Consider the following 24588-nt stretch of genomic DNA (forward strand, 5'->3'; position numbering starts at 1 on the left):
GGCCGCAGCTGCCCCGAGCCCCAGGGCTGCAGGAGCCTGGCTGCCCTGGCCAACATCACTGCTCTGGCACAGGCTGGCAGCAGTTCCCAGGGTTTGACACACACACACACACACACTCCTCCCTGCCCTGCTGCCCTGCAAACGCGAGGGGGATGCAGCAGCGCTGCTGCAGCTGAGCCTGAGCAGCTGCACTGCAGGAAGGGAGGGCCCGGCCGGGCCGGACACACCGCGGGGCTCATCTCAGCTCTTCCCCTCACCCCGCCCATCTCCTCCTTTGGCTTCCTATCTCCCCACTTCACATTTACTGTTAAATAATGTCTGTACTATTGACTCTGCAATATGGGCTTGCTTGCACCCAAATTCAGGTAGAGGCTTCTCTTAACAATCAAATATTTACACCACACTTATCCACAGTGAAACTGGGAAAAGCAACACATTAATACCTTCATTGAATTCCCAGGGACCTTACTGCTTCAGCCTCCCCAATTCTCTTCACTGCTTGTTGGAATTGGGCGTCTTCTGCACACAGGTGCTGGGATTCAAGAACTCCAAAATTTGTCTCTTTCTTGAACCTCATGGATGCAGGGGGAAATGGAGCCAACACTTGGAAACAGGTATGGAGGAGATTGGGATGACAAAGCCAGCAGCCAGGAAGAACAGTGGCCACCAGCTGCTGGCTGGATGTGACTGGGCTACTGGTCAATCCTCTGCTTCTTGCTTATCCCAGGACTTGTAAAGCCAGAAGCCAGAGGCCGTTTCTGCAATAATAAAAAAATAATTCATTAATCTATGATCAGGATCAGGTGCTGCTCCCATTCTAAAAAGCAGCATTTTTGAACTGTCAGTGGTTGAACAAAGCACATCTTTCTTAACTGAAAATAGCTGTCAAACTGGATGTCCTGCAGGTAAATATCTGCTCTATTGCCTTCCTAGTTTCACATCTTAGGACTTAGAATGTCTTTCACCAAGTCTACTGCTAAAAGGCTTTGGGATGTAGACAATCCCTTCTCCATCAAAGGCTTCCCCAAATTGAGGAGGTCCAGTAAGTTTTCTCTAGCTCCCAATTCTAGCTTGTACACACCAGGAAAAGACTCAGCGCTTGCTGTCACACACCCACATGTTTTACCAAAGAGACACCTGGCTGTTTTAGGGTTTTACCTGTTAAAGACAAGATCACTGTTTCACTGACACAACCCAGGAGTACAGGGAATGGTGGCTGGTTGGTTGGTTGTGAATTCTTATCAGGGTGAACAAAGACATCAGTCACATGTCAGCAAACTCTTGTGCTTTTAGCTGCAGTTGCCTTTACTGCAGCAGCCACTCCACTCTTTAGACTCAAAAGCTGATGGCTAAAACATTCTTACATTTGTACAAGAGACTTTCACAAGTGGTGACTTATGAGCCCTTCCTTTTTCCTCAGTGCATTTCCATCGTTTGTCAGCTCCTCCCAAGGACCTTCTCAATGGTGCTGACTCACAAGACACAACACATGGCCACAAGCTCCCCACTCCCACAGCAGATTTCAGGACTGAGGATGGAGTAGAACTGGACAGCCACGCTGTTCCCAGGCAGAACAAAGGAGGAGGAGAGAAATAAAAGCAGAGAAGAGAGAGAAGGAATATCACAATTCTGTAGATGCCAAATTGGTCTGGCTGTGGGATAGTGTAGATCTGGAGTAAACAATGAGAATGAAAGTGAGAGAGAGGGAAAAGAGAGTGAGAGGGCCCCATGTGCCCCACCCTGCTGCAGCCCCTTATGTACAGTCAGCTTTTGACACAGTTTTGTCATGCATGCAGAGCCAGCCCTTTGAGCCCTTCTGCAGGCAATGAGTTGAGGCTGGGGACTGAGCTCAAGTCTCCAGGCAGAGCAGAAAGTTGGCTCAGGACAGTGCTGCTCCAGCCCTGCAGGACCCTCTCTTCTGATCACAACCTTCCTGCCAAAGCAGTCAGAATGCCTGAGGCACAGAATGCTTAGGCCTGGTCACATCACAGCTTTTGCACCATCAGCAGAGGGCTAAACCTTAATACAAAGTAGGGAATGTTAAAAATGCACCAAATACCTGAGCAGATCTTGCTGGAGCACCTCTCTCAGAAGGCCCTGGAGATGTCACCTGGCTGGTGCTGGTGGGGGTCTGAGATGGAGCTGATTTTCTGTAAGGAGAATCAAAAGTTTCAGGTTACAAGGCCTAAACAGAGACTGTCATAGTTCTTTCCTTGCAGAGAAAACAGACCTTCAGTGTCAGGACTCGAGGAAACAGCATGAAGCTGACTTCAGGGAGCTTTAGGCTGGATATCAGGAAAATGTTCTTGCCCCAGAGGGTGCTGGAGCACTGGAACAGGCTCTCCTGGCCAGTGGTCACAGCAGCAGAAGCTCAAGAAGTGTTTGGACAACACTCTTGGGCACTGGGGGTGATTCTTGTGGTGTCCTGTGCAGGGCCAGCATTTGGACTCCATCACCCTGATGGGTTGCTGCTGACTCAGCATATTCTAACAAGCTAGGCTTCATCTCCCAGGGTGTTTTCTCTGAAAAGGCTCTTTTCCTTCCTCTAAAGACTGAACTTACCTAGAAAGTATTAACTTCAAATTCTCTCTCTCTATTTCACTGTAGCCAGGCCAATCAGTCTGAAGGGTTTGAAACAGATGCTCCTTCAGACTGAAGGAATTGTCCTTTGGATTCAGGTTGGCTACCTACAGGCAGACATGTAAGAAAAGAAATGCTCACTATGGTTGCTATATGCAAATTACAGGAAACCAATTGGTTCTGAAAAGCTGTTTGTGAGCACCCAGCTGGAACTGAGCAATGTCATTTGGTACAGAGATTAATTATTTCTTTATCCTGTGCGTTTGAAGCCATATTAAATTTTCTCCATTTGGAAACAAACAAGGAGCTCTATTCATATCTAGCTAGTGTTCCTTTGAAAACAACACCTCATCTTAGAGATGAGGAATGCGATAGTTGAGTCTTGTAATTAAGGGATGAATATTATGTGTATGTTCAGGGAAGTTTTATTGATATATAGTTATGTGTTTGGGATTTGTTGTTTGTTGTTCTCCCCATAGCCCCCTTCCCCCAGGGAGTTGCCAGGGGCAGCCTTGGTAGTCGGACATGCAGAGGGAGGGCGTGTACCTGTGCCCCTTGCATGGGGTATCTGGCAGGAGGGAAGGCTTGCTACTCTCACCAACACCCAGTGGGCTGTCCTTGTTTGGTTATTCAGTCCTTTTGTTGTGTTTTGTTAAGGTTTTGAATACACCTTTGAAATTTTTAAAAGAGAGTTTCTTATCTCACTGTGCTATGATGTGTAAGGAGAGGTGGTGAGGCCCAGAGTGCCTCTACATGTGGCTGAGCCAGGGTTCATTCCAGCCAAGTCCTGCCATGAGAAGGCAGTGCACATGGCTTGCTGTATTCCTTTGAAAACCAATGAGGTTCATATCTTCCTCAAGACTAATACAAAATCTACTCTAAAAGGTAAAATGGGGTAGTAAAACCTGAGGACCATGAATATCAAACGTGCTGATTCAGAGTTTGTCACCTGACACCTGTTCAGAGTTCCATAGAAAAGCCCACAGGAAAAGTCTCCATGAATTTGACCCCTACAACACATTTAATAATTCATCAACACACCACCACCATCTCTCAAAATTTAGCCTTTTTCTTTCTTTCAAAACACGATAAATACTGCTAATTTGGGTCTGTTCTGATGTCTGTCTCCCCCCAGCTTCAAAAAATACAAAAATAATATACCCAGAATACTGAATCCATGTCTTAAAAGCAGAACTAAGGTTGCATTGGAAGAGAAGCAAGTATGTTTATACCAGATCTCAGCAAGCTCAGGCTGCTCATTTTAGATTTATATAAGATGAACCCCCACTTGCTCTGATGTCCAGAAAAGCCTGAGCAAGGCATTTCAGGGTGGAGAGCTCCTCACACAGCCCCTTCAGAATTCAAAGCAGTACCTTGAACCACTTCATAGCTCATGCAGGAAATTGCCTCCAAGGAAATCTCCTTAAACTTTGCAATGGAATAGGAGAAAATGTTCTCATTTTTTACTTTCTGAAGAGCTGATCTTTGAAATTTTATAATCAACTTGAAATCTAAATGTATTACTTCAGTTGGGATGGCAGAACATGGCTCATTAAATTGTGAATTTGTGTCTTTTGGGTGAAAAACCCTGCCACTGCCCTGAGCAAGCACAGCAACGAACTTCACTGGTTCAGGGAATGAGTTCTTAAATGTCAATGTGGGATCAACTGAAATTGTATCCATGTTGAATCTGACTCCCTTGACTATGTTCCATAACACTTTATTCCTAGCTAAAGAGGAAATATTCCTGCTTGGTACATTAATGCTTGCATAATCCTACTACAGCCTATGCGGACAGGGAATTTTAAAAAGGAAGGAAGGAGCTACTGCATCTTTCAGAGGGTGTGCATCTTATGAATGGCTGCGAGAAAGAAACACTAGTGGAAGTTAATTGAAAGGAGTACTGGAAAAGTCTCTAATTTAAACAGATGAGAGAGCAGTAAAATGATGAACAGCAGAATACAGTGCTGGAGGAATTGCTGGCACAAGCTCCACCATCGCACCTGCTGAAGGATCTTTCCAAGGGAATCCTTGTCCTTTTGCCTGACTCCATCTCTCTGCAGGCGGGCAAGTAACTCTGGCTCCTTGTAATCCCTCAGAGCAAGTAAATGCATCACCCTGTCCCTGTAGGGTCGGCCATAAACAGCAGCGCAGCCACTCCAGTCGATGTCTGCAAGTCTCACAGGCATCATCCTCTTCTTCTCTGGCACAGAACCTGAATTGTTTCCTTGGCCTCCTCTGACCTCTGCTTTGTCTCCTAAAGTCAGGGAAAATCAGAATAAAATAGCTCAAATTGGAGATTTGGGAAGGCACGCAAGTTGATTCCAGATAATGTACCAAGACCCCGAACCTCTATTTCTTTGTCATTGACAGATCTGTAAGAATCCAGACAGTAAAGCATTAAAAGATACAGTCATTAAAAGGTGGTAAAGGAGAGATACTGGATGGGTGTTTTTTGTGAAAAATTCTTTATATGCATGGTGCTTTTATATGATTCCCGCAGTCTGAAAACTCAAGCATTGATCTGTGTCAAGAATGACATGCACAGTGGGATTAAGTGCACCCTCAGCAAGGTTGCCAGCACCAGAGGCGTGGGATGCCATGCAGAGGGACCAGGAAAAGCTTGGGAAGTGGGGCCCTGGGAACCTCATCAGATTCAAGAAGGCCAAGTGCAAAGTTCTGAATCTTTGGATTTGGGACAGCCCCTGGCACAATGAAATGCTTGGGGCATGAGGTGGGGAGGACTTGGAGGTGCTGGTGGATGTGAGGCTGGATAGGAGAAAAAAACCACAGAGATAATCAGTAAAAAATGAAAAGGAGGCATGTCTGAAAGTGGTCCATCAGCTTTGCACTTTGATTGTGTGAATCCTGTTCTGCCTGGGTCCTGAGGTCTCTGGGCATCTCTTTGACTTTGCTCATGGCAAGTATTTTATCAAAATCCAAAGGATGGGATTTTTTCACCCTGTCCAATTCCGTTTTCTCACCTTTGGACTTGGGAGTCTTCCCCTGCAACCTGGCAGGCACTGGGATTCCAGAAGGAGTCTGAATTTTATCTTTTTCTTGTACCTCAGGGGTGCAGATGGAAATGGAGCTGACACTTCGAGGCAGGTTCAAAGCTGAACAGGAGGTGGAAGGAAGGAGCAAGGACGAAGGAGAGTGGCCAGCAGCTGCTGGCTGGACATCACTGGTCTGTTGGTTGACCCTCTGCTTCTTGCTCATCACAGGGCTGTACAAATCAGAAGCCAGAGGGCGTTTCTGCAAAGATGATTAGAATTAGCTTTGCTCCCATTCTGAAAAAGCTGCATTTCTGAGCTGGCAATGGTTGGAAACACATCTTTGTTACCTAAAACAGCCTGTCAAACAAGGAGGTGCTGCAGCTAACTCATTCCTACTTTCTCACCTGACTGTTCAGCAAGTCCTACTCCCACTCTGTAGCTAAAAGGCTTTGGGACAAAGACACTGCCTTCAGCAGCTCTGTCAAAGGCTTGTCCAAGCTGGGGAGCTCAGGCTAGTTTCATTATCTCCCTGTTTCTGCTCAGACACACCAGGAGCACACTCAGCTCTGGCTGTCACACACCCACACCATTCACTGCAGCAGCCCCAAAAGCCGCCGGGGCAGCGCTGATCCCAGCGTGTCCAGGGCAGAGATGGGAACAGCAGAGAGCAGCCCCAGCCTGGCTGCAGCTCTCACTGCTGCTGTTCTCCAGAGCAAACCCTGCCTCACCCTGAGCCTCTTCCCTCCCGAGCAGCCACTGCTCCCACCCATGCACATCAGCAGCTCAGAGCAGGAGTGCCAGGCGTGGCTCTGTGCCAGCCTGCTGACAGAAATCCTGTGGGGATGGACCCAGGTGGGAAGAGGATGCTGGGGCTGCAGCATTTCCTGCTCTGGCTGCAACAGAGCTAGGGAAAAACAGAGCTGTGTCCTCCATGAAATTCTTTCATGTATATAGAGTATACCTTTTATGCACTCTATGCCAAGCTTCTTTCAAGGGGTTTGCCTTGCTGTCTTGTATTGGGAAGAAAACAGGCCCCCTCTTGATTTTAAGCCTAAAAAGTCAGAGGTATTCCCTGATGATTCAGAGCCCCCTCCTCAAACATGGGATGCCCTGAGTCAGAATGGGCATAAATGCTGCCCAGGGCAGAGAAACTAAATTACTACAAATACATCACTACTGTAATTTGTCCTTCTTCTAGGCTTCCCTAAGATTTCTATTCAAACAGTAGCACTGGGATGTCCATGCATGTTTTAGGTACTAGAGCTTCAGGATCATCAAGAGCCCTTCACAGACACAGCCAGGTACCAAAACCACGTACCCACCTTTCCTTAGCAGAGCTTCCTATGCACCATGAGAAGCAACACACGTGTGCAAGCTGTTGCAGGCTTTGAAAAGCTAACAGTGTATTACAAAATATCTTGAAAAGCATGCAGGAATCCTATTAGAAGTACACGCTTCAGGTTTTGATGATAGAAACACAACAGTACTGCTTCATATCACAGCTTTGACACCAAAAGCAAGTGGGATAATACATAATACATACTAGGCAATGTTTCAAAAATCGACAAAGTACCTGAGCAGTCCTCAGTGGAGTATCTCTCTCAGAAGGTCCCAGAGATGATGTTTGGCTGGTGCTGGTGGCATTCTGAGATGGAGCAGTTTTTCTGTAAGGAGGGCCCAGTATTTCAGGTTGCAAGGCAAAAATATCAGTAGTCATAGTTCTTTCCTCACCAGGAAAACAGACCTTCATTTCCCAGAGGGTTTTCTGAAATGATTGTGGTACTGACTGAACTTACTGGAAAAGGTTCACCGCCAACATCTGTCTATCACTCTCACTGTAGCCAGGCCAATCTTGCTGAATGTCTTTAAAGAAATGTTCCTTCAGACTGTAAGAATTCTCATTGGCATCCAGGTTGGCTACCTGTGGCAGACATTTAAAACAGAAATGTTCATTACACCTAAGTGCAGACTCCAGATGTAAAAGTGGTAGTGCAAGGCTAAAGCAAAGCTGAAGAGAAAGTCATGCACCAGTTTTCAAGGACTTTTTTTCCATGTGAAGAACAAGCAGCTGTCATGTAAGAGGCAATGGTATTCAACTAGTGTAGTCCATTTGGGCTGTAGAAATTGGGATGTAAGTAAGTCCAAACTGCTGCAAGCATAGAGGAAATGTGGGCTATGAAAACTTCACCCTGCACTAAGTATCCAGGTTTTTTGTTCTTTATGGCAGCTTTGAGAGTCAAAGTACACTATGCCAGAACTCTCAATCTTCACCATTTGAAATACACAGAGAGGCCAGTTTTTTCTTCTCTGTTTCCTTTTCTTTTGAGTAAGACCTGAAGAGCACCATCTCCATGGGCAAATCCATATTTTTCCACCCTCAGGGGGACACCTGCTGCCCTCTTGTTTCACCCAGCTACGTTGCCATGGCAGAGCACAGCCTGGGCTTGTGATGGGGCATGTTTTCATCATCCCATGAAACACCACATGGCATTTGTCTCCTCAAACAGAGCTCCTTTTCTTTCTAAAATGCCTGCTCAGAGGAAACTACAGCTTCCTATGGAAGAGCTGTAGGTGATAATCTAGTTAGAGCTACACTTCAAATGCTTAAAAGTAACAAAGATAACCAGAATCAGGAATTCACTTCTTAAAAGCAGAACTAAGGTTGTGTTGGAGAAGAAGAAAGGCTATGCCTATAAGAACTCTGAAAGTTCATGCTACTAGTTTCTTCATATGCAGCAAAAAAATTACACCATCTCCCTATGAAGTTAAGGAAATGTGAATAATAGTTTTCAGGATGTAGTGCTCTTCACACAGCCCTTTCAGAATGCAAACTAGTACCTTGTGGCACTTGAAGCTTCAAACAAAGAGCTACACCTCCAAAATCTCCTTAAACATCGACAACAATAAAGGAAGAGGAGAAATTTTTTTCAATGTTTACCCTCCAAGGAGCTGAGTGTTGGAATTGTATATACAACCTGAAGTACAAATGGGCTACATGCATTAGGATGGCAGAACATGGCTCACATTAAATTGTGAATGTTTTCAGGGTTAAAAAACCCTGTCCCTGCCCTTGGCAAACACAACAACAAACCTCACAGGTTCAAGGAAGGAGTTCTTAAAAGTCATTGTGAGATCAACTGAAACTATCCATGTTGAATTTGACTCCCTGCACTGGGTTCCAAAATACTTTTTTCCTAGCTAAAGTGAAAATATTCCTACTTGTTATGTTAATCCTTGCATAATTCAGCAGCAACCTATGGGGACGGGGAATATTTCCAAAGGAAGGAAAGAGCCACTGCATCCTTTGATCAGTGTGAATCGTATGAATGGCTGTGATAAAGAAGTACCAGTGGAACTGAAAGGAGAACTGGGAAAGTTACTGAATAATAATAAAAGCCAAGGAAGGTGATGACTCAGTCGACACGACAGCAAAGAAACCCTGTGCTCAAAGTTGGGCCACCACCTCTATCATGTAGGATTTGCCTGGAACACCCTTCCCTGGAAGGCAATCCCCACAGATCCCAGCAGAAGGCAAGTACCATTGAGAGGCCACCTCCTCCACTCTAATGAAATACTGCCCTATGCAGTTTCCAAAATTGTCTCCTCAGATATTTTTCTCAGGAAATTTTAAGTACCGCAACAAACAGTTTCACCCAATTGAGAATTTCACCCTCTGAAGTTATTCCATGAACCAGTCAAAAAGTGCAAGGAAAAGAGAGAGGCTGAAATAAGGCGTAAGAAGCAACAACATTACAAAGGATTTATCTTTGACAGTTATTCCAACAAAACAACAACAATGCCTCAAAACTTTTAAAGGTTTTTTTTCTCTCCTAACATGGGCTTTCAGTTGGGGGGAAACTGGGGAATGTTAATGAAAAATTTAAACAAGGAGCATTTCCTAAGCCTCTCATGAGTTTCTAATTGAAACCCTGAAGTAAGACAGCTAAGAGTTAGCACTGCCAGCACCAACTCCAGGATCTCACCTCCTGAAGGATCTTTCCAAGGGATTCCTCGTCCTTTTCCACAACTCCCTCTCTCTGCAAGCAGGCAAGTAGCTCTGGCTTCTTGTAATTCTTCAGAGCCAGTAAATGAATCACCCTGTCTCTGACTGGGCATTCAGAAAGGGTACTGCAAGGTCTCGGGAAGAATTTTGCAGGGTTCGTGGGCATAGTTCTCTTCCTCTCAGGCACAAGATCTGCAGTGCTCTGTGGGGCTTTCCTGAGCTCTGGTATTTTAACTTCAGGAACGGAAAAACAGAAAAAGAATTGTCAAATGGGACTTGGGACAAAACAAGGGAGTTGATTCAAAAGGACTGTTAAACTCTATTTGTTCAGCTTTTGTGGATCAGTAAGAATCCGTAGAGTAAAGCATTAGGAAGAAATAGTCATTAAAAAATCTTGTACTGGAGTGGCACTGGAGGGGAGGTTTTTACAAAAACCTCTTTTTATGCATGGTGCCTTTCTATGATATTCCCAGTTTGTAAGCTCAAGCATTGAGCTATGTCAAGAATGACATGGACAGTGGGATTAAGTGCACTCTCAGCAAATTTGCCAGCACCAGAGGCATGGGATGCCATCCAGAGGGACATGGAGAACCTTGAGAAGTGACCCTTGGCAACCTCATTGGATTTAACAAGGACAAATGCAAAGTGCTGCCTCTTTGGGTCTAGGACATGCCCTGGGCACCAAGGCAGGCCAGGGATGAAGGTGGGGAGGGCTTGGGGGCTCTGGTGGATTAGAGGCTGGGCATGAGCTGCCAACATGTGCTGGCAGCCCAGAAAGGCAACCGTGTCCTGGGCTGCATCAGGAGAAGTGTGGCCAGCAGGTCAAGGGAGGGGATGTGGCACACCAGGCACTGTTCTGAAACCAGGAGCTCATGCCTGGTAGCTGATGGCGACTTCATGAGTGTTGGTGAGAAATCTGGGTGCTTTGTCCCTTCCATCAGACACAGAGACTGACCTTTCTTTGCACGTTCCTTCAGCCTTTCAATGTAGGTCAAATTGTTAATGCCTTTCTCCACTTCCTGTTCCTTGGACCATGCCTCTCTGATATTTGCCTGCAAACCTAATTGCACAAACATCACACAGTTACATTCTTTAGGACACTGAAAGCTTGCCAGTTGTTGAATGAAGGCACTACTAATGTTTTGAGAAGTTAAATACAATGTATAGAAAGTTCCCACAGCATTCAAACAAAACACCTCCTAAAACCATACACCTGCATGACTTCTAAAAATATTACCTGAAACCATAACCAAGCATTAACCTGAAAATTAGAAAAGAATCCTTCACAAAGAGAGTGGTCAGGCATTGGGACTGTCTCCCCACAAGACTGCACCAAGTCCACCATAGCTTGGGAAGCATTTGGGCAAGGTCTACAGGAATGTGGTGGGATTGCTGGGGAGGGAGGTAGACTTGCATATCCTTGTGGATCCATTTCAGCTCAGCATATTCTCTGATTCTGTCACAAAGCCCAATCCCTAAGTGCTACTGCATGGAGCATGTTGCAAGGGCACCCTGTACCCTACCAGCAACCAGATCTGAATTTCTCAGTGCCAACCCAAAACAAAACTTGCCAGCCCAAGTTCCACAATTATCTCACTACTTCCAGTTCTCAATCCCCATCAATGAATGTAAAATATTCCCTTAGGATCTATGTAAACCACCACCAGCAATCACACAAATCATCATTCGCATGTGAAACAGAACATCCCCAGCGAGAAATTTGTGAATTTAATTTTGTCTCTCCAAAAAGCCATGATGCTGCTGCCTTAAAATGCTCTGCACTAAGCTAATGCAGAGCAAGAGCTGCACTTCCAGTGGCAGGGATGTCCCTGGAGGCAGGGGACTGCAGCCACAGCCAGGTGAGAGCCTGTTTTTCTCAGGGCAGCTGCTGTGCCTAGTTCAGCTCAGTGCTGCAAGCAGCACCACTGAGTGCCTGCAAGGGGAATATCCACCTCATGTCAGCCTGGAGCCAGGCTCCCTGGGGAAACAGCACTCAGAACAGATTAATAACAAATGGCACTTAAGCTCATTGTGCTTTGCAGACAGTTATGGAATCCGTGGGAAAGATGACATCATTACTTTTCTTTCACTTTCCTTGAAAAGAACCCAAAAGAATTATTTATTAATGGCAACAGTTATTTATTAATGACCAAGACAAAACTAAGCAAAATTCCATTTTGATTTTATGAACTTCTACATGGGAATTCCTCAAGGTCATTTTCTTGTCAATTTCCAATTAAGTTTAAAGGATAAGCACAGTGCCTACGTACTCCAAAGTCCGGTTGCAAAACCAACACATTGGGTGCAAACGCAGCTTAAGTGCATTGGGTGGTCCAAACCTGGATCTCAGTGCCCAAAACTCCAAACCAGTCAAGCTGTATGGGAACAAGGAAGGACTGGCAGGCTTTCCAAGAGGAAAACAGGCCAATGGCTGAATGCAGTGACAAGAGATTGCAAGGTTGACCTGAGGGCAAACCACCTACAGCTGAGATCTCTGAATATATCTCCTGTCCCAAAAATATGTTGCAAAAATGAATTACCAAGTTGAACATTTTACAGACATTGAACAAAATATGGAAAGCAACCCTACCTCCAAGTGGGTTATACAATTTGACAACCTGCACACTTCCAATGTGCGACGCCTCAGTGGTGTTTGGCTAAAAGGAAAAAAGAAATGTTCTGTAAATCCTTCAGCCAACACTCAATTCCTGGTGATTCACCAGGATTTAATTTTAAACAACAGCTCTATTTAAAAAGTTTTGCTGTCCCATCAATACAAACAGCTGCTCTGACACAATTCTCCCTCTGACAGCAGCTGGCTACAAAGCTGCCCTGAGACAGCGACCGTTGCTTAGCCTCCAATGCAGCCAAGTGTTCAAACAGCAAGTCATCCTTTCCCAATTGCTGGAATTTCATAGGCCTGGGCTTCCCTTGAAATCAAGTGCCTGAGTACAATAGAACTGGCCAGAGCTCAGCTGACAAACCAGGTGAGAGTGGTTCCCAAAATGATCACAAAGTCAGGGCAGCACCCGAGGCTGAGATTTATTTGGTACTAAGGAAATACATGCTGGAGTGAGCTCCAACAAGAATTTCAAGTGCAAAAAAAATTTTTACTCTAACAGGGGGCAAACCCCTTTCTCTTTCCTCAGCTTTAGATGCAATTATTTGTGTAGAGTTGAAGTGGAACCAGTTTATCTCAGGTTACTCAGATGTAACAAAATTTGGGTTCATGCTTGGATTACTTATGCAGGTTTTCATGGCTTGTTTAGCCTACGTTTTCTCCTGAAAAATGAATTTAATTAACTTTGGAATTAATTGTTTAATTAATCATAAGCAGTACATTTATTATAAGCAGTGTATTCATCTTAAGCTTTGTAATATTTCACCTTTGAAAGTAGGTAGCTAGGTGTCTTTTGGCCATCTATTACCAGAGCTGGATTGTTAGATGCCCAAAACTTTTTGTTTTGCTGAGCTAACACTGATAACCTTCAAGGAACAAAGCCTGAGGCTGTAAAAGGCTGGACACCTGGAATACAGACTTGCTAGCCCTACAAGAATATGTTGAGGTGGCCAGAAGACAAAGAAGAAACTAAGAAAGACATTTCAGCCTCAGAGCTCAAAAAAACTTGTCTGGGGAAAAAAAAAAAACCCGACTGAAAAACATAGACTTATTAACATGAGAGAAGAGACATCAATATCCAAAACAATATAGAATACTAAGTAATAGATAAAGAGAATGATTCCTTTGAGAACCAATGAACAGGAATTTCTGTGTTTTCTGAAAATGTATCAGTTAGTGGAAAAGTTTAGAAAGTGGTGTGCATGTGGCTGGAGTTCTTCACCATGCACCAAAGCTGGGAATAAAAAAATGCCTAATCCTAATACTAAAAAATTACTCTTCCAGGGTTTCATTTCTCCTTACAATTTTGGTGACACTGGTATAAGTATGGAACAAGGAGAAATCCATGCATTTTGACAAAAGCCATTGCCAGAAATGTATTCATGTATTGACTGAATGTCACAGCCTGGGGAAGCTCCGACTTCCCCTGGCAGCTGCTCAGTGTCATCCCTGGGAGTCGCTTCCCCCGGGGCTGCCTCAAAGGGGCCGTGGGGCACCAGTGGGGCCCAGCCCTGCCCAGCTGGTCCCGCAGGGTCAGCAGCACCTGGCACCAGCACCATGGCCAAGCCCCAGCCAGTGTCACCCCCAGAGCCCGACACCCGCCCCTCACCTCTCGGTGCTGGCCCCTCTGGGTCCCCCTGAGGGGCATGGCAGCGGCCGTGGGGGCTCTGTGGGATGCAGTGCGGGTTGGGGCCCTGCGGGACACAGTGGATCGTGCCCAGGCCCGCAGCTCCGCCATCCCGCCCTGCCTCGGCTGATCCCGCTGCCACACAGCCTCTGATCCTGCAGCAAAACCTGGAAAATGTACAATATTTGTTAGGAAAATGTGTTCCTTCTTGTTTGTGGCTGTCAAGTCTCATTAGCAAAAAACAGAGTTTTTTCCATGAAACAAGCAGCCAACAAGCTCTAAGTGATGGCCAGGCCTTGGAAAGGCAGGTCACTTGTTGGCTGAATTGCCTTATTAATGTGTAGGGCTTGGTAGGCTTCAGTGACCTCAGACCTAGGGAAGGTTAGCAAGGCTTGGGAAGACAAATGCAGCTTGGATGGAGGCCACAAAGAATGTAGAATTGATGGGCACAAGGATACTTGGCAAGACAAGGCACAAACTAATAAAGACAACACAGCAACTGTGCAGAATCAGCTCAGGCTGGGTAAAAGGTCATTCCAGCAGGGGCAGACCATGGCCACCAACTCAAGAAACCTCTCCCTAAGACAAAGAGACTGAGCATGCAGACTAATTAGCAGGAGAAGTGAGAAGATTGTTACCCTACAGCAGACAGAATACTAATCATGAACAGAACAGGGTAACCTGCAGTCAATGAACATGAAGAGCTTTGCTGGCTAAAATGTATAAATACTAAAGCATTGTGATATTTGTGATGCTGGCTTTGTGAATTTGCCACTGAGCCCCCCATTTCTGCACAGAACTGTAAATATTTACCTCCACTCAGTGGGTGGATCAGCCTCTTGAGCACCGTGTGCAAGATCCAACCGATCTGGAGCAGCGCTCGCTCCACGCTCTGACACCTCCGCTCTCGCTGCAGCCGCGGAAGGGTCTGACCCGTCCTGCCTGTGCTGGGGACAATGGCCACGTGTCCTTGGAAATGGGGAGTTCCATGTTCCAGGCTGGCTGTGATGTCACTGAGGAGCCGGATGGGACACACCCAGGGCAGAGGGAATTCCCAATGGGCACAGGTGGGAATGCCCTGCCCAGTTCCACAACTGACTCAGCTCATTTCCAGCTGCACAAAGGGACGCTCCAGCCACCCCAGGTGCTGCAGCTGTGCAAACCAGGGCTAATTAAGTGTTTCTGCACAAAAGTGCTGTACTTGGCTGTCTGCGGGATGAAGGTGCAGCTTAACACCCCTCACTAGGGCAGCAAGGGGCAGCCCTCCCAGCACTGGTCCATCCTGCCGTGGGCCAGTCAGTCTGTGAGGCTTTGAGCACATACATGCTCACTCAAATAGCATCTCTTTGACAAAAGCCCCAAGACCTTTCCTCATCCCAGTCTCCTAAAGGGATACTAGCCAGCAGCATGCCCAAGCCCCCACAGACTCTGCAGGATGAGCTGACATGGAAGAGCCAGCACTGACCCTGAACACAATTGCAGGCTGATAGTTGTGCTGACTGCAGGTGGCCATCGAAGTTATTGACACATCTGGAAAAAGTTTTATAGTCAGCTTCTCATCGTTTTACTTCCATTTCCTCCATACCCAAGCTTACTCCTTATTTCAGTCAGCTGGCACCAAAAAAACTCTTGTTCAGTCATTACAGGGAGAGGGAATAAAAGCATGTCATTGAAAATGTGCTGAATATGACCATCCAAAGTTCCTTTTCCATATCACAAAACCTTGTCTTTGTGTAAAAGACCATGTCCATTCCAGACCATGTCTCATCTCCTGGCTGCCACACTCACAAGGGCAGGGTAATTTGTGGAATAGAAAGGAAGAAAGCAATTTGTCAAACATCAGAGCCCAGATCTATAAGAGAACTATGTGTCTCTTTAGGAATAACTGGATGGTGTTGCTTATGGATTGGCATTTATGGACTTTTGGAAAGTTACTTCTACGAGCCATCAAAGGAATCCAAGGAGGAAATTCACTGGACTACGGAATGTTCAACAGCCTTTCGATATCTTAAAAAGACATTGATGACAACCCCTGCTCTGGAGTTGCCAGATTTGGCTGAACTCTTTGCACTGTTCATCCATGAGCACCTTCACCTTGCACAGTAGCTCCACACTCCAGACTGGGAATGTAGGAAAGAAGCCAGTGGAAAAGAGCATATTCCTCAAAAAACAACTAAACTATGCACTTGAGGGTTGGCCAGTTCACCTCAGAGCAGCAGCCACCATGGTCCTTATTGTTAGAATGGGCTTGACAATGAATGGGAAAAAATGACAGTTTCTGTGCCACACATGCTTATGTCTGTTTTAGAGCAAAAAGGAGGTCACTGCTTATCCCTGAGCAAAACAGTAAAGTAACAGGTGGTACTCCTAGAATGAAAGACGTGGTAATAAAGACAGCTACTACCTTGTACCCTGCTATGTTCCTCAACCCTTCTACACAGAATCATGATCCCCAAGGAAGTATGGAATTTTTGGGAGTGTCCAGTTCCCTGCTAAAGTGGCAATAATGCACTGCAAAGCTCACCAGTACAGACAAACATCCAGAAACATCAGAAACCTAGTAGAAGACAAAACTGATAGAGAGGTGGCAGGACAAAGCATCTTGTTGCCAGTTCTATCCAAAGTTGTGAACCTTTCCAAGTCAGTCAAAGAACACCCTAATGAAAAAAATCACTTAGGAAAATCCTTGAATGTCTGATATAGTTGTGAAGGGTGGTGGCTAACAAAAAACCAACAAGTTAGGGTGTCCAAAGAAATAATGAGACAATCTATAGAAGACAAATATAAAGAAACCCATGGGGTGTTGAGGATTCGGTAGATGATTAGGAAAGGCAGCTACTTGGTGTTAGACTGACAGGAACTGTGACAAGTGAAAATATAAAATCTACTTGCAGAGCAATGCACAGTTTTACAAAACACTGCCATTAGAGATTGAAAAAAAAAAAAAAAAAAAAAAAAAAAAGAGAAAGTTCTAAAATACTATCCAAGGAAGAAATGGGCATTCACAGGTCCATTTGACGCTTCCCAAATATCTTCCCCCCTCAGTCATTTTTCTATCCTTTTGCACAAAAAGTTTTTGTCATTGCTGGCCACACCTCTACCCTCTTAGCTGAATATATTAATGACAGGAAACAGGAAAAAGACTGGGCTTCAAAGTTCCCCTAGATCTGTACAAGAATCAACATCTGTGTCTCTCTAGAAAGACTGGTTGCATCAGAGTATTTTTGAGAGAACTACAAAATAGAGTTTCCATAGGGATACAAGCAAACAATTTCTCTTTCAAACCTGCTGAAATATCTTGTCTCCAACACTTGTAAATGTGTTTTACAAAACACTTGCCAAGATCTCGATATTCCTTGGCTCAGTGACAAATTGAAACCAAGATCTACAGGCAGTCCTGGGAGGTGCTTCAGCTGACAGCTTAGAGCAGCCCATCTGCATTCCTCTGTAACCCTCCAAAACAAGGTGATTTGGGAATGGTGTTGTCCAAACTTCCACACCTTCGACCACTCAAGGCAAAGATCTTAAATTAACAAATGTCTTGGGTTCCAATGCCAGGTGTTACCAAGGGTATGTATTCTATCTTCATCTGTTAAAACCAGGTGGGGCAGTTGTCACCATCGGGTCAGACGTGACATTCACACACACACACAGTTGATCAGAAGAACAGTGGTGTCTTTTGCTCTTTACTCTGAGTGTTCTCCACTTTATACGCTCGTAACAATGCCTGATCTTAAGTCATTGACTACATCACAATAGCTTATTATATTCATTGGTGCAAAGCAATTAGTGTCAATATATTTGTCAAATTTTTGCAGAAAATTAATAAGGCACATATGCACAATTACTTTTGCACATAGTCAAACTACCAAAATCTTTCAAGTATTTTTTGAAACTAGTTTCCATGCCAATGGCCACATCTTCTTCCTTACTATGGATACACTTGGAATTCTTCAATTGTTGTTTCTTCTACTAACTCTGTTCGACTTACAGGCGAGATGTCAAGCCCCTGCATAGATATTTTAATGTGACATAGGGAAAACTGCTGCAAAATGCCAGTCATTAAATGACCATTACATCTGAGGTAGATGTTGATCCAGCAGCGTCACGCCTCACTGATGGTCTGTAAAGGATGCCTGTGATTCACCAGCAGAACACAATTTACCCACTTCCCAAAAATCTCTACAGACCTAGTCAAAGTACAGACTGCAAATCTGTTGCTTGCAAGCATCTCTTGAAAGACATCTCAAATTTGCTTTTCACAGGATTCATCTGTAAATCAGCAATATATTACATAGAGATTTCTATAAGCTAGCACTTGCACAGACCCACATAAACTAATGTTCTAGTTTGCATTTTTTCTTTTGCAAGGAAGAAATGAATCAGTTATGCAAATCAGTTATTGCAAGGACCTTATTTCAAGCAACTTCCTTTAGAGCAGACAAAAACCAAGCAGTGGCTGATGTTTAGTATTGACACACTGTCACACCGATGCAAAGGTCGGATGCCCCTGTGTGAACACACATTTCCATGGGAGCGAGCCCGGGCTCTCTCTCCCTCGCCCTGAGCTCCGGCGCCAGGCCGGCCGGGCGGCTCTGCCCTCTGCGGGCCTGGGCCGGGCCGGCCGGGGGGCTCTGCCATGGGGCCGCGCCCCTTCTCGGCATCTCGCCGGGCCCCGTCCCGGCACAGCCGGGTCCCCCTGCCCTCAGCACGGCCAGAGCGGGCCCGTGGCTGGGCTGCAATGCTGCTGCTGCTGCTGCTGAGTCTCACAGGAGCCGCCGGGCAGGGCAGGGCAGGGCAGCCATGGCCCCGCGGATGTGCCGCAGCGCTGGCCTGGCTGCTGAGATCCCGGCCTCCTCCAGCGCGGCTGCCGGAGAATCCTCCAGCAAACAGCTCCGGCCGGACCCGGCTGGGATCTCATGGCCCTCTGCAGGCCTCGGGCAAAATATTGACTCTTTCACTGCACAGATGAGGCTTGCAGACCTTCCATTCTCTCTGGAGTGAGAGAAAAGTGACAGACACACAGAAACAAAACAACATGAAGACACCAAGGTCAGTGAAATAGAAGTTCCAAGATGGGAGGGATTGAGGACATGCCTCACTCTTGGACTGAAATTCTCTTGTAAGCTATGGAGAATATATAATTGCTACATTAGACACTTTTTCCTGTGTAACTCATGAAATGCATTTTGGGCAGATGAAGCCTTCTCACCACAGCCATGAGCAGAAGCACCAGTGCTGAAGTAAGCAGATGTTGAAGTAGCTGTGATCCCAAGAGAATTTTGAACAGAGAGAGAGAGAGGAGTGAAGAAGATCCTTTGCCCCCAGGGAAGAAGAAGAAGACCTCTGTTTCATGAGATGGAGATGATCTCCAATTTAGATGAAGAGAACATTTACTCAAACAGTTTCATCCTTAAAAATAGTACCCCGTAAGTTTGACACGGCCCATAAATTCAGCTGTGGGAAGGATGTGAAAAGATGGGAGGGACTTTGCGATTGGAGATTTCCCAGGATGTTGGTATTTGTGGAAGTTGAAGTCAGAAGAGAACTGTTTTCTTGTGGAGAAGTCTCCATAGACTGACAGGAGAGACTCATCTCCCTAAGTGATCTGAAGAAAGAATACTCTAGAGGTGACAAACTGACTGAATTGTTTCTCTATGTTGTCAGTGGAAAAGAAAAGAGAGTATGGGGAGGAGGGAGGAGAAGTGTTCAAGAGGCTTTATTCTGATTGTTCTTATTATTTCCTTTAGTTTCTGTTAATAAAGTTTTGATTTATACCCTTTCCTTTGTACCTCTGAGCCTGCTTTGCCTTCCCTCCTAACCCTATCTCACAGCAGGAAATTAGTAGACAATTCTAGTGGATGTGCAGGCAATTTGGCCAGCACTAGAACCCACCACAATTGGTGCATTGGCTGGAAATTTTAAATTGGTAAACTAAAACTACTATATGAAATTGGTGTTACTGCTGGTTGGAAGTGAAACCACCACAACTATTTGAGCATTTTCACACCACAGCTCACAAGAACAGTTCAATTCTGATGGCCCTGACTCAGATGTACTGCAGCCTAAAGCATAAAGGAAAAGTCACTGCAGACAAATTTTACTCAAATGTTGAGATTCAAATAAATAAAAATAAGTCACCTGAAATTGGAAACAGTAAAAATTAGAAGGAAGCAAGAAATGGAGATCCTTGATGCACCAACTTCATGTCAACTGGTGACACGGGCTATGTCACCCCTCTGCTGTGGATGAGCTTTCCCCGGGTGAAGGACCCCACAGCAGGGCTGGTCTGCACACTGGAGAATGGGCGCTCACTGAGCCTCTCGCCAGAGGCTCCCAACACACACCCAAAGCTTCTCCCTGCCCACCCTTTGGTGCGAGGCTCTGTGCCAGCCTGGCAGCTGACAGCCTTGTGGCTCTTGTCTCCTCCCCAAAGGTGCTAAGCTTGTGCCTTGTGAGTGTTCCCAACTCCTGAGTTTTATCCTATCTTCATCAGTGAACAGTCCAGGGCCTCACCCCAAAGACCTGTTCAGGATATGGTGGCATTCTGTGTAGCTGTTGTAATCCAGTTCTAAAAGTCATTCAAGAAAATGTTTAAGTCAAAACTTACAACATTTCAGTCTCTGATACACAATGAGAAAGAAAAGAATCTTTCAGATTAGTTGAGGTTTCAGAAAATGCATTTATTTACAATCCTACTCTGTAATCCTCTACAATCCTACTCCATATTCCTACTCTATAATCTCACTCCACAATCCTACTCTAGAATTCTAAACAGGGTGTGGAGCAAATGTCCCCTGCAGACCAGCCAGGATGACTGCTCCTGCAGTGGATGTGCTCAGAAAAAAACAGCATTTTTGTGCATTACTAACTCTTCTGCTGAGAAGTGTGAGTAAAGAGCCTCTCTTTTTTCTTCGCTGTTTGTTTCAAGTCCTGCCACAAGCAGCTTTGCTTTTGCAGGCAAGAAATGCAGTGCAGACAGGCTCCAGGGAAACATTTAAAGAGGCAGGGTAGAGAACAGCAAACAAAATACAAGAGATGGAGTGAGAATACAACATCAGGACTTAAGAGTACAGGAATAGAGAAGAGTTCTTTTCAAAGAGGTTGAGCTAACCTAAATGTAGCATTCCTATCAAAATGAACAATAGAAGGAATTGTAGAAGTACTACCAGTCATTAAACCAAGACCAGAGTGAAATCAGCCCCACAGTCACTCAATTCCCCTGAAGCATTTTGTCTCCAATGACTGGTGACAAATCAGGGGATAAAGGAACTGCTAGGAAGCCAAGGAGGAAATGAAAGTTTCATCCCTCCCACAATCCCCCAAGTGAAGAGTGCACAGTAGTGACTTTGTGCCCTCCTGTTCCAACAAGAATCTTAGGTGGATGATCATCAGGTGGAAGGAAGGAAGATGCCACCTTCCTTCCCCACTCTGTTGGCTTCCTGTTTCTGGCCCCTCTCTCCTCAGGATTTCTGTTATCAGGAGCTCTGTCCTCAAAGTCCCTGTGTCCTTTGATCAAGAAAAATCTCAGGTGGACTGCAGGCCTAGGAGGAGGCCAGCGTGCCGATGCCCAGAGTGTCTCTAGGAGACTGCACTTCTCCTTCTGCCGCAGCTCCTCCTGCGAGTTATGCAGGAAAAACATCAGCTTCCCATTCAGCTGCTCCTCTTGCACGTGCACACCAGCTCCACACGGACACTGAAGGTCCTTGCTGCCATCTGCCCTGCGCTGTTCAGCTCTAGTGGAAGGCGTGCCCTGGCGGGGGATTCAGTGGGACCAGCATGCGCTACAGCCCATCCTACTCCCGGGGACTCCAACCCTCAAAGGCACTGCCCAGCCCAATGGCTTCCTGAGGCACCGGGTAGAGAGCATTGCTGTCCACAAAGACACGCGTGAAGCTCTCCATCAGCTCAGCTGTCACTGAGCAACCTCTCCCCAGGTCCTCCACAGGCCACTGTATGTTATCTACTAAACGGATGCTTTCCTTATTCCCAACATCTCAAGTGTCTTCTCTGTCTTTGATTCTACCACTGCTGCTTTCTTCCTTGTCACCATCACTGCCTGCTTTTTCACTGGCAGCCATGTTACTTTGTTCAGCTTCTTTTCTGTCTTCATTCTTGTTTCCTTCCACATTTACACCACCCTCTTTTTCATCCTTGTTTCTATCATTGTCATCCTCTTTTATAACTTCCTTATTTTCTTCCTCAGTTGCAGCAAAACCACTACGGCCTACTTCATTCCCAGGATCACTGCTATCTTCCTGCTCAGTCCAATCACTGTTTCTTTGTTCGCTGGAATCACTGCTTTCCTGCACCTTCACATCTGTGTATTCTTCCTTTCCATCTACATCATCTTCACCTTCATTTACATCATCACTGTTGCCTGTCTTCATATTTGCACCATAGGATTTTTCTTCATTTCCATCTCCTTCTTCTTCCTTTCCAGTGTCCTTGTCTTGCTCCACCTGTACATCCTTGTTTCCACCTTCATTTGCTTCATCTAGGCCTTCCATATTTCCAGCAACATTGCCATATTTGTCTTCATTTACATCATCATTGTTCCTCACTGTCATATTTGCACCATGGGACTTTTCTTAATTTCCATCTCCTTCTTCTTCCTTTCTAGTATCCTTGTCACGCTCCACCTGCACATCCTTGTTTTCTCCTTCATTTGCTTCATCTAGACCTTCTGTATTGCCAGCAACATTTCCAGGTTCATCTTCATTTCCTTCAGCCCAGCAGGGCTGGGGCACTGCCAGGGCATGGCAGGGACAGGAGCAGGGCACAGGCAGAGCTCACAGTGCTCAGCACTGGCAGGGGCTGTGTCATGTCCCAGAGGGGGCTGTGGCACAGCAGCACCTCTGTGGCTGTGTCATGGAGCCAGAGAGCAGCTGTGATGTCAGAAAGGGGCTGTGTGACAGCACAGGGTAGGTAGTGTGAGGTCACAGATTGGGCTGTGACATCACAGAACAGGCTGTGATATTGCTGAGTGGGCTGTGACAGCACTGGACGGTTGTGTGACACCATAGAGAGGGCAGTGAGGTCACAGAGGAGACTGTGCCATCATAGAGGGTGGCTCTGTGATATCAGACAGCAGGCTGTGACATTACAGAGCAGCTGTGTGATGTCCCAGAGAAGGCTGTGGCATCAGAGAGTGTGTTCTGCCATCACAGGGTGGCTATGTGACATCAGAGAGGGGCTGTGACATCCTGGAGCAGGCTGTGACATCACAGAATGGCCGTGTGACATCCCAGGGCAGATTGTGTGACATCACAGCAATGACTGTGACCTCACAGATCACAGAGGCTGTGTGACAACACAGGGGCTATATGACATCAAAGGGCAGTGTGACATCACAGGGTGCTGTATGACATCACAGGGGCTGTGTGACATCACAGGACTGTATGACATCACATGGGTTGTGTGACATCACAGGGCTGTGTGACATCACAGGGGCTGTGTGACACCATAGGGTGCTGTGTGACATCACAGGGCTGTGTGAGGTCACTGGGGAGGTCACTCTGCCCCGTTCCCCCCTCACAGTCCAACGCTGCTCGTGCACAGGGGGGTCCCCTGTCCCCCCAGGTCCCCCCGCCCCCGGTGCCGCAGCCTCTGCCAGAGGATGTTCCATGAGATCGACCCCAGAGCCTGACACGGGGACAGGGGCCGGGCCCTGGGGGTGGCACAGGGGGACAGGGACCCCCCGGCAGCATCCCCGTGTCCCAGGGCCAGAGCCTGGGCCAGGGCTCCTTCACCCTGTTATGAGCCAGGGGCTGAGAGCATTTAAAAAATCCCCAGCACAGGATCAGCAAAAACCAGATTTAATATTGAGCTACAGCACTGTGATAAATGATCTCCCCTGAAGGTTGCAAATGGGGATTGTTAGAGAGTTGGAATTGTCACTTACCTTATCATGTGATACACTGTTCTGTATGACCCCAGTTCATTCTTTAATCCGGTTGTTGTATTCCCTTCATTAAATCCAGTTCGTTGTATTCCCTGTTCCAGTTTGTTCCCTGTTACTTCCCACTTTTGCCCTCTCCCCTACCTCATTTCCAGCCTGGCTGCTGATGCTCCCCTCCTGTCCATCAATTGAAAGAACGCGCCCAACATGTAAAATCACAAAGCTCCCAAAACACCACTCCTCAGGGGAGTTCCCTTGAAGAGAAAAAGCCTCTGGAACAGCGAGCCAATACAAGATTCGGGAACCCTCCAGACACCATACAGTCAGCTACGGACCAACTGCTAAAAATCGCCTTCCTCCTCCAGTTGTAATGTCACCATCTTATGAAAAGCGACTTTACATACAAACAGCCCTAAACAACACTAGACACTGTAGGTCCATGGGCACTCCCACAAATGTGGTAACCCCCCCACGCTTTCTGGAGAGTTCACACGGGGTGTGTGCTACCTCGTTTCTGGCGTGGCTGTACAGCAGTACCGCCATACAACATTCCCTTAGGTTCGCTCCCGCTTTCAGTAATAAAGCGCTCCTTAGTTAAAGGCTGCGGTTTTGGTTATTTTTAGCTTTGGGATCTCGGGACCCCCATTCCCAGCGGGTCCAGGGCACCTCACCCCCAGGCCTCCCTTTCCTGGGAAACCCGACCTGGGCACGGAGCTCTCCAGCCGCTCTGGGATTGATGATCACCCACAGCAAAGGGAGAGAACAGGAGAAAGAGAGAGAAGGAGATTGGCAATCAGGGCTCGCAGTCGCAGCGCCCAGTCCTGCTCCGCCGGGGCTCGGAGCCGCAGCCGCAGGAAAAAA

The 24588-nt window shown here is 46.3% G+C and overlaps 1 protein-coding gene and 1 pseudogene across 2 annotated transcripts; both read right to left on the minus strand.

Moving 5' to 3' along the window:
• Nucleotides 1–374: 374 nt before the first annotated feature.
• LOC306816323 (uncharacterized protein) lies at nt 375–13893 on the minus strand. Its single transcript, XM_079332779.1, has 9 exons — nt 13809–13893; nt 12170–12236; nt 10535–10639; nt 9560–9813; nt 5565–5835; nt 4584–4837; nt 2563–2687; nt 2060–2150; nt 375–758 (listed from the first exon to the last, which is right to left on the minus strand). Exons 1-9 carry the CDS (start codon nt 13845–13847, stop codon nt 693–695), a joined length of 1272 nt encoding a protein of 423 aa, XP_079188905.1. The 5' UTR covers nt 13848–13893; the 3' UTR covers nt 375–692.
• A 4699-nt stretch (nt 13894–18592) lies between these two features.
• On the minus strand, nt 18593–22436 carry LOC306816322 (annotated as a pseudogene). The gene is made up of 2 exons: nt 21257–22436; nt 18593–18821 (listed from the first exon to the last, which is right to left on the minus strand). The product of its transcript is annotated as an uncharacterized misc_RNA (transcript).
• Nucleotides 22437–24588: the final 2152 nt, after the last annotated feature.

This window comes from Erithacus rubecula (assembly GCF_903797595.1).
Source record: "Erithacus rubecula genome assembly, contig: scaffold_521_arrow_ctg1, whole genome shotgun sequence".
NCBI lineage: Eukaryota > Metazoa > Chordata > Aves > Passeriformes > Muscicapidae > Erithacus > Erithacus rubecula.